This window comes from Sciurus carolinensis, chromosome 9 (genome assembly GCF_902686445.1).
Source record: "Sciurus carolinensis chromosome 9, mSciCar1.2, whole genome shotgun sequence".
NCBI classification, from domain to species: domain Eukaryota; kingdom Metazoa; phylum Chordata; class Mammalia; order Rodentia; family Sciuridae; genus Sciurus; species Sciurus carolinensis.
In genome coordinates this window covers 7,987,797-8,004,934 of record NC_062221.1, presented here as the reverse complement: position 1 = coordinate 8,004,934, position 17,138 = coordinate 7,987,797, and the positions used below count along the sequence as shown (strand labels likewise).

Below are 17,138 nucleotides of genomic sequence, written 5' to 3'. Positions count from 1 at the left end.
TTCTAACGAGATACCGCAGTGTCCCAGAAGTTCAGAGGCCTTTCTTATTTTGAAAATAAGCTTAACACTTCTCTTTCTCTCTTGTTGCCCATCTATCTCCCCCCACCACTCCCGGTGGGAAAAGGAGGAAAAGCCATTGTGTTGCTGGACTTGACACTGAAAATGCCCAGCATTTCACAACACAGCAGCTTTTCTGGTTCTGCTTCTACTTTTCATCACTCTAACTTCAAAGCAACAACCTTAGCCCTGCGGGGATCTCAGGACTGTGAGGAAACCACCTCCTGCCCTCTGAACCGCTCCAGAGCCAAGTTCCCTGCCTGGACAGCGACCCACGAAGGAAGCAGGACCAGCCCCCTCAGCCCAGCTGCTGCCAGCACCCACCTGTCATCTTGACTGGGAATACCTGCCCCCCAACTGTGAGCAAGCAGTCCTGGCCACAACTGCTGGCCAGGGGGAAGACCCATCCTCCCTTGTCTCCAAGCAGCAAGGGAGCGCTGGACATGGTCCCGGCCACCAGAGTTGTCCTATCAGATAAGCCTCTTCCTAAGGATTTCAGTTGGTTCTCTGCTGAGATAGTTAACCTGCTGTTTTAGTCAGCTTTTTGTCATCACTGTGACCAAAAGACCTGAAAGAACAATTAGAGGAGGAAAAGTTTATCTGAGACTCACGGTTTCAGAGGTCTCAGTGCATAGATGGCTGACACTATTGCTCTGGGCCAGAGGGGAGAGAGAACATCATGGCAGAAGAATGTGGCAGAGGAAAGCAGCTGGGAAGCAGAGAGACAGAGCTCTGCTCAACAAGGCTAAAACATAAACCCAAAGGCACATCCCCAGGGACCCACCTCCTCCAGCCACACCCTCCCTACCTACAGTTACCTCCCAGTTAATCCCTATTCGAGGATTAATGTCTTGCCTGGGTTAAGGCTCTCAGAACCCAACCATTTCACCTCTAAGCCTTCTTGCCTTGTCTCACACATGAGCTTTTGGGGGACACCTCGCATCTAAACCATAATACCTGCATGGGGTGGAAAGGGAAAGAACCACAGCAGGCTCCTGGAGGAAGAAGCAAAGGGCATGCGCTCCTATGGCCCCCGGGGCTGCTGGGTGCCTGGAAGGCGCTGCTGGGCAGTACTGACCAGAGGCCAGTTGGCTATGCAGATGGCACTTGGGTCTCCACCTTCCCCCAGCATCTTAGAAATCAGCCCCATCCTCCGAGCTAAGTGGGACTTCTCCTCTGTGCCTGGAAAAGCCTAACCTGATGCTTTCTTGATAGGAGGTTTCTGTAGTATTTGGTAGAAAACAACTCTCTGAAAAACTAAGGTATTTATTTCTACAAGGAAGAGTTTCGAAGGGATCAATCATCTCTATTAGGATGTGGGCAACAGAAACAGATTGAACAGATGAATTTGCAGAAATCATATCTACTCAATGTGCTGCTTCCCATAATCCATGTATTCCAGGCTAGTAACCCAAGGAAGAAGACTGACGGCCACTTTCATGAACCTTAAACAGTAAGAAGAGACATGAGAAGTGGAAGAAATGAACGTGGTATTGCTGATGACAATTACTAAAAAGGTCATTTAACTGCAAATAAACAAAATATTTGGGCAGAGATGTGGGGTTATGAGTACAATGTACAGATAGATATGCAACTGCTGGCAAGTGTGGCATAGAAAAGCAGACAGCAGAAAGCCCGCTCCTCTTCAGCTTCCACCAAGTTATGTTTGAACAAACCCTCTGTCGGCGGCAACTAAAATGTGGGCTGCCAAGTACCTTAAGAAACTGTCAAGGCAGATGATGACGTTCAGTGATCGGCAAGCTCAACATAATTAGTTAACTATATATAAGGAAATAGTGACTGTTCTCAAAAGAGAAGCAGGAGGCAAACCCCAAATGAACCAGCAAGGCTCAAGTGGACCAGCAAACTCCTGCAGCTTGGAAGGGCAAGTTGGTCAGAGCAGGATGGGGTTGTCACGACCCCCCTGACCTGGCTTCCAGGAGGAGCTCTGCGGCCTGGGCTGACAGGTGAAGTGAGACTCAGAGCATCACGCAGGGAGCACAAGCCCTGACCGCCCCTGGTGTCCTCATTCTAACCAAGTCACTCGTCCCAGTTCTGACTATTTCCTGGGCTTCTCCTAAACCCCAAAATGTATTTTTCTAGTCCTTCCTTGGTTTCCTTTTTTCTTTTTTTTTTTTTTTTTTTTTAGCTTATAACAAAATGTCCACTCAAAACTGTCTAGACAGAACAAAATCTGTGTCCACTTGAAGCTGTTCCTTTCCCAGTTTCTGAACCCAGGCATGTCAGTTCCTGCCCTGGTGGTCCAAGACAGGCAGGTGAATGGAAGCATGGGTGGAAGGTGATCCCACGCCCTAACAACCCCTGCTCAGTCTCCTGGAACTCAAGTGGCTTCCTGCAGAGGTCCCAGCCTCCACCAGGTGAGGGTTGTGCAGCACCAGAGGCAGGGTGGGAGGGAGGCAGAGCTGTCCCCAGCTGGCAGCAGCATGAGGGGAACAGCCAGGCCAGGATGGGCACTGGGTCAGCAGAAACACAGCCGTGAGCGTGGCCTGAAGAAAGCCACCTCACAGCTGCTCTGACAACATGAGCTTAACGGGAGAAGCGAGAAATACTGGAAGGCTCTTCTCAACGACGAGAGTTAAAGAGTCTCTTTCCCTTCTGGAAGATCTTAAATGAAAAGTTTCCGTCCGTCCTCCAAATTAACTCTGGGAGGCAATCTTTCATTTAAAAACAGTGGACACCAACTGAGTCGGGCAGAGGCCTCAAGAAGCTGCCCTTAGGAGACGGTGGCACTGTGTGACCCGAGGTCCTGGCAGGTGAAGATGGCAAGTCCCACAGCCTCAGTCTCCTCCCTTGAGAATGATGAGGTCTGAAGACACAGCTCAGATTCTTTCAGCTCTAATAGCACTTTTATTTTCTATTAAAAATGCTAAGTTTCACAAGCCACACTTGGTTTTCTGCAGAAAAGACACCCTGGGGACAATAAGGAGTGCCTTCTGTCCTAAGACCTCCCAAGCTCAAGGCAGCTGGGTAAAGTACCTGCAAAAGCCCCTTCTCTTAAAACTCTCAAAAGTAAGGAGACAAATGAACTTCTATTTTAATATGCAAACATAAGATCCAGGAATTTGGATAAGCTTTTAAGAAAGGACTTGGATCTACTACTGTTAAGCACTAGTAAGAAGTTCACAGTGCAGCAGGTTTGAGTAAATTGAAGAACAGGACAGAAAGACTAAACCACTAGATAACATGCATTCCTCAGATGTCTGCTCTTGAAGGAACAGGAGGGAGGGAGGGAGGGAGGGAGCCGGCAGCATGTGTGTCTCAGGGAGGGAGGGAGAGGGACACAACAGCTGCACAGGGGAGACATCCCCAAGGAGAAACCAGCATGGGACAATGAGTGGTCCTGATGTCACCCCGAGCCCCAGGGCCAGGGCAGTCCTGACAGGTCTGACCGGACTTTTCCAGAGAGGGACTGCAGGCAGGTGCCCCACATTGCTGGGCTTCAGTTTCCTCCTCTAAAACGGGAACTGTAATCACCTTGCCCACTTCTCAGAATGACATGAATACCATCCAAAAACACAAGTGGTATGAGAATAAAATAAGAAGCTCAGGGGGACAGCGCTGCTCAGAGGTTAGAGCAATGGTCAGGCCAACTTCCCCAGGTGGGGGGGTCCTCAGCCCAGAGGAGGCCAGGCTTCCCCAGGAGGGAGGTCCTGAGCCCCCACGAGGCCAGGCTTCCCTGGAGGGAGGCGGGTCCTGAGCCCAGAAGAGATGGCCCTGGGGAACCCAAAAGGAGTCTGTAGAGTGGGCCGGGAGCTGCAGAGGGTCCCCTGGGGCTTCCTAGCAGGAGTAAGGAATGCCAGCAGGACCCAGAGTAGGAAGAACTCTGCAGGCCCCATCCAGGCAGGGCTGGAGGGAGGGGACAGGAAAGGGTGAGGCCTTTAGGAGCTCCAGGAGCATGAGGTTAGGACTCCTACACTGCACTTTCAGATGTGCACCCTGAAGTTTTTCCTAGGGTGCTCAGCAGGCCCACTTTGTACAAACCAACTGCGACAATTCAAAACTATGATGCTATGCAACGACAGCTAACGTGCACACACATGGCCACGGAGCGGACACACACTCACGAAGCTTTAGGAGCTGTCTGCGGTTGGCCTGCAACCTACTTCTTTTTTTTTTTTTTTTTTTTTTTTTGTGACACTGGGGATGGAACCTGGGGCCTTGAGGGTTGAACATGCTGGCAGGCACTCACTCAGCTTCACCCCAGCTCCTGTGACCTCATTTTTTTCCAACCCGACCATTTTCTTTGAAGTCTTGAGTACATGCTGATACATGGAGCAACCTTTGCAGCTCTTAAAGAAAGATCAACAAACATTAGAAAAGCAGGCAAATAACTTTCCATTTTGGTGCTAGACGTTTCAAGATAAAAAGGCAAAGTACAGAGTACTGGTAATTTCTAGTTATAGCAAAAACGATGATTCCAGCATTACTGTCCAGCATAGGCTCTGACAGAGGCCGACTTTGCACACCACACCATGTGTTTTCAAAGCTGCAGGCGGCAAAGCAGGTAATTTATTAAACTCACAAACCTTACTATGCTTTGTAGAAGCAATAAAGACATCTTAATTCAGTCTATAAAAACAAGAATTTATGTAATCTAACACAGCCCAAGTAACTAAGGAAACCATGCAAGAGACTTCAGTAGCATCATTGACGGGAAGGAGTAGCTTGGCTATAATTCTTACAGAATAATACGTTGAAAAAAAACCTGTAATTACCATTATCCTAGGAAGAGATGTAGGTAATTTAAAGTTTGTAACTAGCTAATAGTATAAAACAAATAAAAAGACATTATTTTCAAGTGCTCTGAAATGACTTCATCAGGAGAATTTGTTTTCAATTAACATGTCAATTAAAATTATTCTTATTTTCTCTTTGAATGAGTAAAGTGTACTTGTCATGGGCACTAAAAAATAATAAAACTGTACTTCGATGTGTCAGGTCTACCACTAGAACTCTCTTCTAGTTTAAAAAATGACTCCTTTCCTTTTTGGAGTAATGGCGTAATGACTCGGTTGGATGCAATCGATCACTCCATTGCTTTTGGTCTTTTCTCTTAAGAGGGGGAGGGGGAGGGGAGCAGCCCTTGGGGAACCTGGGTAGAGCTGTCCTGGGAAGCTGAGGATGCAGTGGGGTAGCCAGGGTTCGAGTTCATGCTGTGAATCATGGCAATGGCCCCGGGCGATGGCCACACACAAGGCACTTCTCTGGAAGACAGGCAGCGTTTTGCAAAGTTGAACCCATGATGTGGCCATTCTAGTGGTAGATCTTCACTCAAGAAAACCGAAAGTGTGCATCCTCACCAAGGCCTGCATGTGACTATTCACGGCACTTGTGTGTGTGACAGACAAAAACTAGAAATAGCCTAAGTGCCCATCAGCAGGTGAACACGGCAGACCCGTAAAATCGAACACGCGGCGGCAACAGAAAGGAACAAGCTGCTGACTGGTGCAACAGCTCGGTGGATGTCAAAACAGTCCTGTGGCAGGACTTGTCATCTTGTCTGATGACAAGATGAGTACTCACTGCGTGACTCCACTCACATAGAAGGTGTAGGCTGATCTGCAGTGCAGTAGTCAGAGGCAGGTTGCCTGGGAAGCTACCACCAAGGGGCACAAGGACACTTTGGGGGAGAGAGACAGGCACTATCTTGATTTTGTGATGGCTTCACGGATGTGTCAGAACCCATCCATATGTCATACATGTGACTCACAAGTCAGAATTCATCAGATGGCTCATTTGAAATACCAGTCGTTCACTGTATATCAATTATACCCCAATGAAGCTATTTTTAAAGAAAAGAGCTAAAAGGAAAAGAAAAGGGGCAGCATTTCCAGAGACAGACAGTACAGGCTAAACTCGGAGGACCACACTCCCTGGAGGAGGGAACCTTCATGGAAAACCAGGGAGAAAAGAGGTGAGATTACATCATCTCGAAAGGAGGACACTGAGGCGGTGAAGGCACAGGGGTCTGTCAGACAGGGGAAGCAGGCATGAACTGAGGTCCCGGGGATGCAAAAGAGGAGAGCACCTGGCTGCTTGGGGGTTGCCCTCTTCCTGGAGAAGCTCCGGGAGGCTTCTCCATCCCCCTCAGGATGGTCCCGCCAGCTCAGGAGAGTCGAGCAGACAGGCAGGCAGGAATTGACTAGGACCTCAGACTCACAGTGGCAGGCATCCTATGGGACATTAAAGGACCAGGAATGGCTCTCCCTTTTTGTGGCCTTGAATTTACCAAGTAATCACACACAGGAGGGTCAGGGCCAGGCCGGGTGAAGCAGGGCTGCCAGGGGAGCAGCCTTGGTTATGGGGTAGGGTGCTTCACACTTCCCCAGGTGTGGCGCACCTACAGGCACAGGGGACACACCATGCACTGGGCTGTCGAAGAGTAAACTTGCCACCAGAATGGCAGGCCGGAAGCCACAGCCCTGTCACAGCAGTGTCCTGGCCACCAGTGTGTGTCCTTCAGGGCTTCTCAGGATTGATTATTTAGGGCTCCCTCTCCAGAGCTCCCAGCAGCACAGGGCTGGTGCCCTCCCAGGGCACCTGACTGAACCCATCACAAAGCAAAGGTCAGTGTGAAGTCTGAAGTCCCTCCTAAACATGGCACGTTTAGAATTTGCCCCCCAGTCTTCCCTGCATGAAGGACAGCTATGGTCGGCGCAGTTCCCAGCCCTGGTCTTCCTGAGGGCATCACTGCAGCTGAGAGGAGGGAGGAGCCCTCTGTGAGAAGAGCCCAGGTAGTGAGGTTGGGTTGTCTGTTTCCTTCTGTCCTTAGCAGCAAGGATGTTAAGGAGGGAAAGCATCTTCAGAAAAGCCTTTAGGTTATGCCAGGCAACGGGGCACTGCTTTCTTTTCTTTCAAGCTCTAAAAGAAGGGAGCCACTACTCCTGAATGAGGACCCAGCCCGGACAAAACTCCTTAGGGGCGGGGCCGGGGCGGGGCGGGGCCGGGGCGGGGCGGGGCCGGGGCGGAGCTGTGGCGCAGCACGGGCGGGGCTGGGGCGAGGCAGGAGCTGAGGTGTGGGGCTGGGGTGGAGTAGGAATGGGGGCGGGCCGGGAGGAGGAGGGCAGAGGAGGGGAGGGAGGGGGACGGGTGGGGCCAGGTGGAGCAGGGGTGGGGCCTGTTGCTTTGTTTTGTTGGGTGGTCAGAAGTGGTTTCTACAGCAAGTGAGAGCTGAGTCTGAGATAATCAGAGGAACTGGGTACTTAAGTCCAGGCAGACGTGGAGGTAACACGGGAGCCCTGAGCAGGGAATAAGCTTCCAGGTGAAGAGAACCCACTGCCTCCTTTTCATCTCATTCTGGATCCACTCCCTCCTGGTGGTATGCATGGAAGCCCCAACACAATATGGGAAAAAGTCCTTTAACAACCCCTCAAGACACACCTCTTCCACTGTGCTAATGCCAGGATCCTGTCCTCATGCTCACAAAGTCTCCCATTTATTTAGGCAGTCCTGAACAGGGCTTAAGTCAGTGATTTAGCAACCCATAATAAAAATAAACTTCATATTACATTGTAACCCAGTGTATACACAAACCGAAACAAGTTTTAAAATCACTAAGCTTCCTGTGACTATTTCCAACACACTTCAGTACAATCTATATTATGGAAATGCTAAGGTGACTTGGCAGATAACTTAGAGTTTGAAAAACTGCATTCAAAGGCATCTGGGCCTAGTAATTTTAATCAAATGCAAATTGAAACATGAAAAAATTTTAATATTTCCTTTTTTTTCTATACAAATACTTGCTTTAAAACAGTGGAGTCTACATGTCTTTGTGTGACTTGTGGAGGAATTGCCTAGGAGGACATGTTCAGGAGAGCTGGGGGATGGGGTAAGAAATAGTTTGGGAAGAACCCAAACATTGTTTACTAGGGGAGGAGACACGTTTGGTTTCAAAGACGGCTCAATAATTTTCACAATGCTCACAAAAACAAGAAAAGGCAGAAGCATCCTTGGGGAGGGCTGTTTGGAGTGCCCTTAAGTGTTAGAGGCTGGCTGCATCTGTCTCCCCACAACCGAGTTTGAGCCACATGTGGGCTGCACTGTGGCTGGGACCCACACCTGATGCACAGGGCAGGACACATTCTGCTCAATACAGTTCTGCCTCGTAACTCTTGAGTAATGGAGCTCATTGTCGCCACCGAACCCCAACTTTGCATGTAGGCCCAATTATTAAATTTCTCCAAATGTTAAGTTTTGAGCGATAATAAATGAACCTTTTGCTTATCTTCAAGTCATTGCTTAAATACATGGACTTTAATGAGGTATGCTCCCCCAACAGTAAGGGAAAAGGATGGTTTCCATTGCAAGGTACAAGAAACAGTATTGGCTCTAATGGAAAGATTCCATGTCTGTTAGTAGCCAGGGTAAACTCTAAAAACAGCTGGAATTAAAACGAGTGTGTTAATTTAATAGGTAGTCTCTCCAGGGACACTAGTCAGTGGGCTCTATGAGCCAAGGGCTCTCTAATAGAAGCTGTGCCAATTTCTCTGAGAAACAAAGTTTCATGCTCACCCCTAAGGTCAGAGGAGCATGCACCCAATTTCCAGTAGCCCCAGGGCCTCAGAGTGAGAAATCACACCTGCAGGCAGCATTTCCACACTGCCACCAACACAGAACAGCTCATTTAAACTGGCCCTTCAGCCCTATTTAGGGGCATCATTAACGATTTCAAACTCCAGCTACTGCTTTACCTCACAACAGTGATAAATGGGGGAGCTGCATTCTTGATGCTTTTAAGTCATTTAACTGTTCTCCTGTGGGGGCAAAGGAGACGCACAAGTGGGAACCTGCGGACTTAAGAGGCGGCCGGTCCCCCCTCCCTGGCTGCTTTCCTGAATTGAGGCAGTAGCCTCCGGGAAACAGCTGTTAAGTGGTTCCTTTATCAAAACAAGGAGGGACTCACTGGAGAGGGCCGGTGTCAGACGACCAAGGCGAGAACCCCTCCCTCATCCTGGCAGTTCCATTCACCCCGTCCCACCGCCCACACCCCCAACCAACAACAGCTCGGGTTTCAGAAAGGAAGAAAGTCTGAAGGGGGGTGGTCAAGCATCCAAACGCAGGCGCCTCGGCTTAAGCAAGAAGGTGGTGTGGGCAGGAGACTGCGTGCGCACAGGGACAGCCCAGCCATGGGCGAGACAGCAGCGGCCACGGAGGGAGACCCACCACGATCGACAAAGCCTCAACTAGTACGATTTGAAAAATCCCCCGCAGGCACTGGCTTCGGTGCCAAAATCTCCCTGGATTTATTTTCAGGCAAGTGACTCACAGCCTCCTTTCCATAAGTAATTCCATCAAAATGAGTCGCCGGTTCCACTAGCCCGACTTTCCGCTGCCCTCCGGCTGCCCCTCCCTCCTCTCCGCCCATCCGGCAAACCAGACAGCTCCCAGACAGAACAGCGGTACCCCAGGGGAGCAGAGAGCAGGCTCCCGGCCCCGCCCCCGCCTCCGGAGCGATGAATGGGGCGCGGGCGGGCGCGAGCGCGAGGAGGGAGTGCGGGGTGTGTACGCGTGTGTGCGCGCGTGGGCACGCACCCGGCCAACTTACGGAGGTGGAGTTGGTCCTCGCCTGGCCCTGGTTTCGCACCTCCTGCTCCCGGAACTGCAGCCCCGCCAGATGCTTCTCCAGCGCCTCCCAGTCCATAGGGGGAACCGGGGGCTCTTCCGGGACGAACGTCCCGCCGTCCGGGGGCTGAAGACAGGGCCCCCCTGCCACCCGGCCCCTGGCGATGCGCGGGCCCTCCGCCGGCTGGGGCTTCTGAATCGCCCGCCGGGGTCCGCGGGGGCCGCTCGGACGGCCGGCCACCACCACATTGCCATTGTGCCTGAGGTCCTGGGGTTCCTGGGGGCGGAGGTTGCCGTTGGGCATTGGGGGCGGTGTGTCAGTGGTGGCGCTCCGACCCCCGCCGCCGTCGCTGCGGGTCCTGGCGCTCAGGTCCCTCGGCTCCCGGACCGGACAGCGGTCATCCTGGTACCCTCGCTCGTCTTCCTCTTCCTCCTCCTCCCCGTCCTGCTCCGGCGCCCACTCATCAATCACCTTCTGGTAGACCGGGAAGGGCGCTTCATAGTCCTCCAAGGCAGATACCAGGTCCAGGCTGCCCCCCGGCGACGACGAGGATTTGCACTCCGAGCAAGGGGTCACTTTGGTGGAGTTGGACTGCGAACTGGAGCGGCTGCTGCTGCTGCTGCCGGCGTCACTGCCTAGATCCATCCCATCCTCTCGGTAGTCCTGGGGGAGGAGGCAGAGAGAGTTAGTCGCCGAGCCGAGCTGCTCGGCCGCCGGCGCCCCGCGCCTCGGACGGAGGAGCCCGTGGAGGCCCGGGGGCAGGAGCCGGCCCGGTCCGAGGTGTCCCCTTCGCCCCGCTCCCGCGCACAGCCAGACTTCCCGCGGTTCACTAACCCTCAGATTCGCAAAGGGGCGCCCGGCCGCCAGCGCGCACACTTCACGCGAGGAGCGCCGGGGCGCGCGCCGACTTTGTTTTAACCATTTTGCGCCGGGCGGCCCCAGCACCCCGCCCCGGGGATCCTCGGAGGGCCGGACGCTTCCCACCGAATTCTGACTCCCCGGGGGCGGGAGCCGCGAGGGGGCGGGCGGCCGCCGATTTCGCACCTCGCGGGCGGCGAGACCACCCCCGCCCCGCCCCGCCCCGCCCCTTCCCCGCCCGCCGCGCGGCGCCGCCAGCCCGGGCCGCCGAGGGCGGCTGCACTTTCTAAGGAGCAGCGAGGTGCCGCCGCCGCCGCCTCTCCTCCAGTTAGCGCAGGGTCGGGATCGGCGCGCTCTGCCCGCGCCGGGCAGCTTGGCCCCGGCTCCCCAAGGTGCGCCGGCCCGGGCGCGGCTCAGTCGCGGAGGCTGCGCGGGTCCCGCCACCGAGCATGCCCAGAGCAGCCGGCGCGCGGTCGACTCCCGCGTCCTCCGCGGCCGGCTGGAGCCAGAGGCCTGGGGCAGTCGGAGGAGCCCGGGCTCGGGCGTGGCGGGCGCAGGCCTCCGGCCGGTGAAGACAACACCCAGGGATGCCGTGTGCCCACCCTCCGACACTCGCGCCTCCTGCGCGCGCTCTGGGCCTTCCCGCGCCGCTCGCCACCCGGTCCAAGCCTCCTGGCGCCGCCTAGTCCACGCGGAAGTCCCCGAGTGACCTGGGGAGGCCCTCCCTCCCCACGCACGCAAATTCACGAGCCCGCGCGGAACACCAGTGACGCGTGCTCGCCGGACGGGCACCAGCGTCCCCTCCACCCTCTTCCCGCTTCCTGTCCCCGCGCCGCCCAGCGCCGGGCCTGACCGCCGCGTTCCCTCCCGAGCCCAGGCTGCGGTGGAACCTGTTGCTGTGGCTCACGTTTCTCTCCCCTCCCGCCGCCGCTGAGATGGCTCGGCGAGGCGTGCCTGTGGGAAATGAGGGGTAAGTGTAAGAGGGGTGCGTGTCATGGTGGTGGGGACGGCGGTGGGTTTGGGGACATCCAGAAACCCCCTATCCCACCTCCTGGCAAGAAGACCTCGAAGGAAGGGCGAGGCCGTGTCCGGTGCGGTGCACCCACCACATTCGATGGCTTCACTTCCTTGAATTTCTCTGGAAATTAAATCCAAGAAACCTGTGCTGGGTTTTTTCAAATATGCCCGGGCCGCCTGGGGTTGGCAGCTCTCCTTAGGAGGAGGATTCAAGGAGTGAAAGGTACCAGCAGTTAGCTGGTCACAGAATGCCTTTTAAGGGCTAAGAATTTCCTGTGGAGGAACGAACCATCTGCCTGCAAGAATTGGAAACTAGGAAATGCCCTCCTCCCCGTGGTGATAATGAAAAGAGCACTAAGCCCTACCACAGATTGGGAAAGCCAAACCCTGGACTTCCAGATTTGGGCCTGTTACTAATTACGCCAGTGAATTCTGCCCAGGCCAGGCACAGTGCAGAAGAGGGACAGAGGATGCTTGGGATTCTTTAGCAGGGAGGGGCTGCCACCCTGACCACTCTTCTGTGCCCTCCTGGGGACTGTGTGATCTCTGTGAAGCAGGACTGCTTCCTCTTAGGTAGGCCTGAGTCCTGAGCAGGAGAACTAAAGCTGACCTTGTAGCTTGTCTAGAAGAAGCAGTGGTATGAATAACAGGAACAGGGGTCCTCTGGTCTGGCCAGCTCTTCTGTAAAAAGCAGCTGATTGTGACTTAAAATATAATTGACGCCAACATCTGTAAACAGCCTGCCTTTGTACTCCAAATATGGTTTGATTTCTAGGTTGCTGCGGAGCCCCAGTGGCCTCCTGGGTGTGGAGGTGGCCCTGAGGTTGCAGAGATGAGGATGGACAGCTGGGAACTAGAGAGCTGTTCTTTGGTGCACCTTGTGACCTGGAAAAGTGCCTGCTCTGTGGCAGAACACAGGGAGGCCAGTAAGCATTGGTGGACCGGGGTGACAGGGAGAGTTCCATTTTTATGCCTTAGGCCTCCCCATCTCCCACCTACTTTCCCTCCTGGGCACCCGCTTATTCCCCTGCTGCCCAGATGGTCCGTGTTGTGTTCAGGAAATGCAAAATAAGGCCTAAGAAAAACATTTGGCAAGGTAAATCGACTGCCAAAAATGCATGGTATTTCAAAGCCAAATATAAATGTCTTTGAATTATCTGTACTTTCACATTATTATCTGACCTGATATTCCAGATCAGATGGGCAAATAACCGGTTTCCCTTTTTCTCTTCTCCTCTTGCAAGGTGCTTGGCTAGCCCACTTTCCATTCTGTTTCCAGCTTTCCATCTCCTGCCAAGAACCCACCCACTTGGGAACAGGAAGCCCTGCCAGCTCCTAGGCCCACTACAGTCTGCAGCTCCGTCCAGCAGGATGGAGAGATGATTTGCAAAGTGATTGAAAGGTCCTGTCTTCCTGTTTACAGGAATATTTTCTCAACTTTGGGCTTGGAGCTTCCCGACTTAGATTTGACCCCTGAAACCTTTGCAGGTTGGACATCAGAGGTGCGAGTCAAGCGGGAGTCGTCTCAGACCTCTTCTGTTCCCGCGCCTTCCTCATCCATCACCAGGAACAGGGTCTCTCTTGAACATCCACTGATCCCTGACCATTCTCCTCATGTGGCCTGAGTGGCCTTTCTAACAATGCAAATCTGCTTTGCCTCTCCCTTGCTCTATTAAAACCCCACAGAGCTCCTGGTGCCTTTCAGAGAACTATGAACCACCACCACCTCCAGTTTCCTTTGGCAAATTTTAACTCAGCCAGAAAGTCTCAACATAAATGTCACTTCCTGCTGGGCAGTTCCTCTGGTTCCTATTACCCCCTAGGTCAGGTGACCTTCCCAGGACCCAGTGCACTCAGCTGTCAAGGTACTGAGTAATCACTGGTCTGGTCTACTGGACTCCTGGTAAGAAATACACCTTACATTAAGACCTAGGCCATTCATATGTATAAAAATACACATATCTGAAAAAAGTTTCATAAAATTCTTATATCATAAAATCCTATTCTAATGTATTTAGAACAGAATATGCTCACACCTCACTGTGGGACTTTCTAACCATCAGTGGGTCAGGGCTGTTAGAGTAAAAGATGCTCTGAATTCCACAAGAGCAGGGCTATGTTGTTTGTTGCTGGGTTTAGGAATGACATTTTTAATTCTCAAAAAGCCATGATCATCCCCATTGCGGGTGAGAAGGCCAAGGACAGCAAGGTCAAGTAACTTGCCAAAGTCACAAAGCTGGTAGAGTAACTGGTAGAGCCAGGACTGGAAGCTGGGCAGTCATGCAGCTTCCACTTTGTGTCCCTGGCCCTGCTGCGTACAGATGTTTACCAAGAAAAGGTGTCAGGAGGCAGCACCTCAGACTGGGTCTCAGCCTCCTGCCCTGCACCCTTGGGCAGTTCACACCTGTAGAGAGGAAGCACTGAGGGCACCTTCTTCCTCAGCTTGCCTGTGTTCCGCCTCCTCCAGGGCCACCTAGCTCAGCAAGTGTCAGCAAAGAAGAGAGTTGGTCATGTCCAGAAAGGCTCCAGAACCCCAGAAGATGAAACCTCACTTTGTGTGAACTATGTGCATTAAGTTCCCCCAAAACAAATCCTATGAAAAGGAAGTCATGGCGAGACTGGGTCTTCAGTAGGAAACAGTCCAGATTCATGCTCAAAGTGTAGGGACGAGATCACGTTTCTCAGTGTCAGTGCTGTTTATAGGATTTTAAATGTGTGAGTCATAGGAGTTTGAATAGGTAGGAAGAGATTTATTTGCAAAATTCCCAACCTGATTCTGAAGTCATCAGCCCTGACTTTGAGCTCCCCTACGCTGTGGCATTTAGAGTAATAAAGACATGGCTGGCAGAGGGCTTGCATCTCATCTTTATTACATGAACTGCATGCAGGTCATGCCACACGCAGATGCTCGAGTGACTGTAGTGAACTGGATATGGGATGTCTGGAGCCCGTCCTCCCCCGTCCCCTGACTCTGACCCAGCCTAGGACCTCCGCTTCCCATGAAAGAGGCCTGACTGCGTGACCGTGGTGTTTGGCACACTGTAAGACTCCACTGGATGTCTCTAAGTGGATGGAATTAGGAAATACGGCATCAAAACGGCCCTGAATCTTTTCATCGCCATCCTTGTTGAAAAGCGCCTTGGGTCCCTCTGCTCACCCAAACCATGGTCTATCTGTTAGGTACGTGCAATTTCTCCTTCGTTTCTGCAACTACCATGGCTTCATCTTCACTTACTCATCTATGTGTCTAGCTATTTGGGAGATGGAACCTAAGTACACCTAATTTGATTTTCTTCTTTATTTCATTTGGACAGAGCTATACTTTCATGGACATAATTCCCTTTAAAACACACAGGGCTGGGGTTGTGGCTCAGTGGTAGAGTGCTTGTGTAGCATATGCAAGAAACTGGGTTCGATTCTCAGCACTGCATATAAAAAAATAAAGGTCCGTTGCCAACTTAAAAAAAAAAAATAAAAAGAAAACGCATACATGCCTTAAAGGTTTTGATTCTGTCACAAACTATGAGATTGTATTTATTTCTTATGTTTTCCTCAATAAAAGCAAAATGGCGCTTAAGAGATGGCTCCAGTGATTTCTTTCCCAAACCTGAAACCAGGACGCCTAGCTAGAGGGACACGCCTCAGCTGAGGGAACTCACGAGTGTGTTTAAGATGAGGATCCCAAAGTACTCCCCAGGCACTGGGATGTCAGCAGAGAAAAGTCAGAGTGCCGAGCAGGCCGTCAGCATTGGGCCAGCAGACCTAACCTCTACTGTGAACTCCACAACAGGACCTGCCCAGAGGGACCATCTGGAACCATCCACATGGGTGGTCATGTGTGTAGCACGTGACATGCACAGATGTGATATGGCTCCACTGGTAAGGAACCTGCCGTTCTTTTCCTGATAGAGTCATACCTCAGACTGGATGGCAGTGACAAAAATCCAACAACACAAATGCCCTTTCTTCTTCCAGAAGTTTTCTGCCATGACCTACTTTCCTGAAGTTCCCAGCAGATCTTGAAAATGCAAGTGTGTAAGCATCCCTGGTCTGTTTTGGAGCTTCGTTGATGGGTATATATTACATAAAAGGGCTTTGGGGAGGAGCTGGGGGCGCCTGGGTGCACCCCTGCAGGAGAATGGAGAAGCATCCTAGCAGTAGCACAAGACCCCAGTGAAGAAGAGTCGCCCTGGGAATCTTGGGCCTTGTGTTCCTGTGTGTAATTCTTGTCTAAGAAGCGCGTCTTGCAGGCTGCTCTGTGAAGTGAGGACTCTCCTGGTCCCTTCTTGGCATCACTTTGGAAATGTTGTGATGTGGGGATATAACCTCTGACCTTGCCCCAAGGTGATGGAGGCAGTGTCGGGGGGAGGTGGCCCTCTGGAGACCTGGCCTGCAGTCAGGGCCACTGGCCTCTGTAGAGGTTGTTTCAACCTCAGAAACTGCTGGAATTTCATGGGCCACGACTCAGATGCCTGAAGAGGTCAGACAGGTAAGAAGTGGACAGCAGGGGTGCAGGGCCAGGTTCCTGAGCTGCAGTGCAGGCATGGAACCTTCCACGTTAGAATTCAAGACACCAGGCAGCTGCTGTCCCCCGTTATCCCAGCCGCCACCAGAACCCTGCTCGTAGCTCCTGACCCCTGGGTAGGGTTCTCATCTACTGGCAAGCCGACACTAGAAACACCATGGATCTTGGCATGGCAGGACCAGGCCCTGGCATCTCTACAATGCCCTGGCTCATGCCAAAAGTGGTCCCATGGGCATGAAGTTCCCCGCCCCCCCCCACCCAGGCAATCACTAAACATCAACCTTGTGGGAGTGAGTCCCCTTATCCAAATCTTGAAATGAGGTTAATTAGGCTTGTTTTTTAAGTAGAAAGATAACCAACCTAAATAAACTTTCAGAATATCCCAATAAAAAACATTCTACCAAAGCAGTCTGATGAGTTTAAAAATCACAAAGTACATGAGGAGCTCTCAGAAAGTAAAAATGGCCCAACTTCACTACTAGTCAAAGAATACACCCAGCACCCCCCCAAAAAAAAACCAAAAAAAAAAGAATACAATTTCAATAACAATGAGGTGACAGTTTTCCTGCCCAAGTATTAGAAATGTCTGAAACTGTAAGAGTGTCAGGACACACGTGGTCGAAGGAACACTCATACTCTGCTGCTAGGTTTACAAACTGGTTGCTACAAACTCCCTGGAATGCTTTTTGATAACATGTCCTAAAAATCTCTAAGGTTGTGCCCCGCCACCTGTTCCCAGCTCTGCGGGTGTTCGAGGAGTGCCTATTGCCTGCTGGGAGATGTGGCGTTGAAACAGCCCCCCCAAAACTTGCCTCAAATGGAGCTTCACTCTAGAGGAGGAACAGACATTGCAGGGAGAAAACAGAACAATTTAGATTCAAGGACCCCAAAAGTGGGCTTGGGTGCTGTGGAGAGAGCAGCCATATCTCAGGGAAGCCAGTTGGCAGTGGGGACATCACAGGCCACAGGAAGGAGGCCCTGGATGGAGCAGGAGGGAGTGGCAGTGTCAGACTAGGTGAGGTGAGAGCGGTCGCCATGAAGATCTTCATCCCAAGAGCCACAGGTTGGTGCTTAGGGACCTGCTCCATGTGGCAC

The 17,138-nt window shown here is 52.2% G+C and overlaps 1 protein-coding gene and 1 long non-coding RNA gene across 7 annotated transcripts in view; one reads left to right on the top strand and one right to left on the bottom strand.

The window, feature by feature from the left end:
- Positions 1 to 17,138, bottom strand: part of Schip1 (schwannomin interacting protein 1) — a 111,395-nt gene that overhangs the window by 78,032 nt on the left and 16,225 nt on the right. Inside the window, exons 1-2 of one of the 4 annotated variants that reach the window (XM_047563800.1) lie at positions 11,550 to 11,666; positions 9,626 to 10,306 (exon numbers count right to left, since the gene is read on the bottom strand). In XM_047563800.1, the coding sequence (XP_047419756.1) occupies positions 9,626 to 10,306; positions 11,550 to 11,612 (744 nt within the window). In that variant the 5' untranslated portion in view covers positions 11,613 to 11,666. Of the gene's footprint in view, positions 1 to 9,625; positions 10,307 to 10,477; positions 10,665 to 11,103; positions 11,246 to 11,549; positions 11,667 to 17,138 lie in introns of those variants that run through there. The other 3 variants (XM_047563801.1, XM_047563803.1, XM_047563802.1) reach the window with 3 other exon arrangements.
- On the top strand, positions 9,065 to 15,095 carry LOC124992676 (uncharacterized). Of its 3 annotated transcripts, none has more exons than XR_007110167.1 (3): positions 9,068 to 11,471; positions 12,294 to 12,444; positions 12,763 to 15,095. It is a non-coding gene; the product is annotated as an uncharacterized LOC124992676 (long non-coding RNA). The 3 variants fall into 3 exon arrangements; XR_007110168.1 differs by lacking the exon at positions 12,294 to 12,444 and having other exon boundaries at positions 9,473 to 11,471; positions 12,763 to 12,920; positions 13,007 to 15,095; XR_007110166.1 differs by lacking the exon at positions 12,294 to 12,444 and having other exon boundaries at positions 9,065 to 11,471.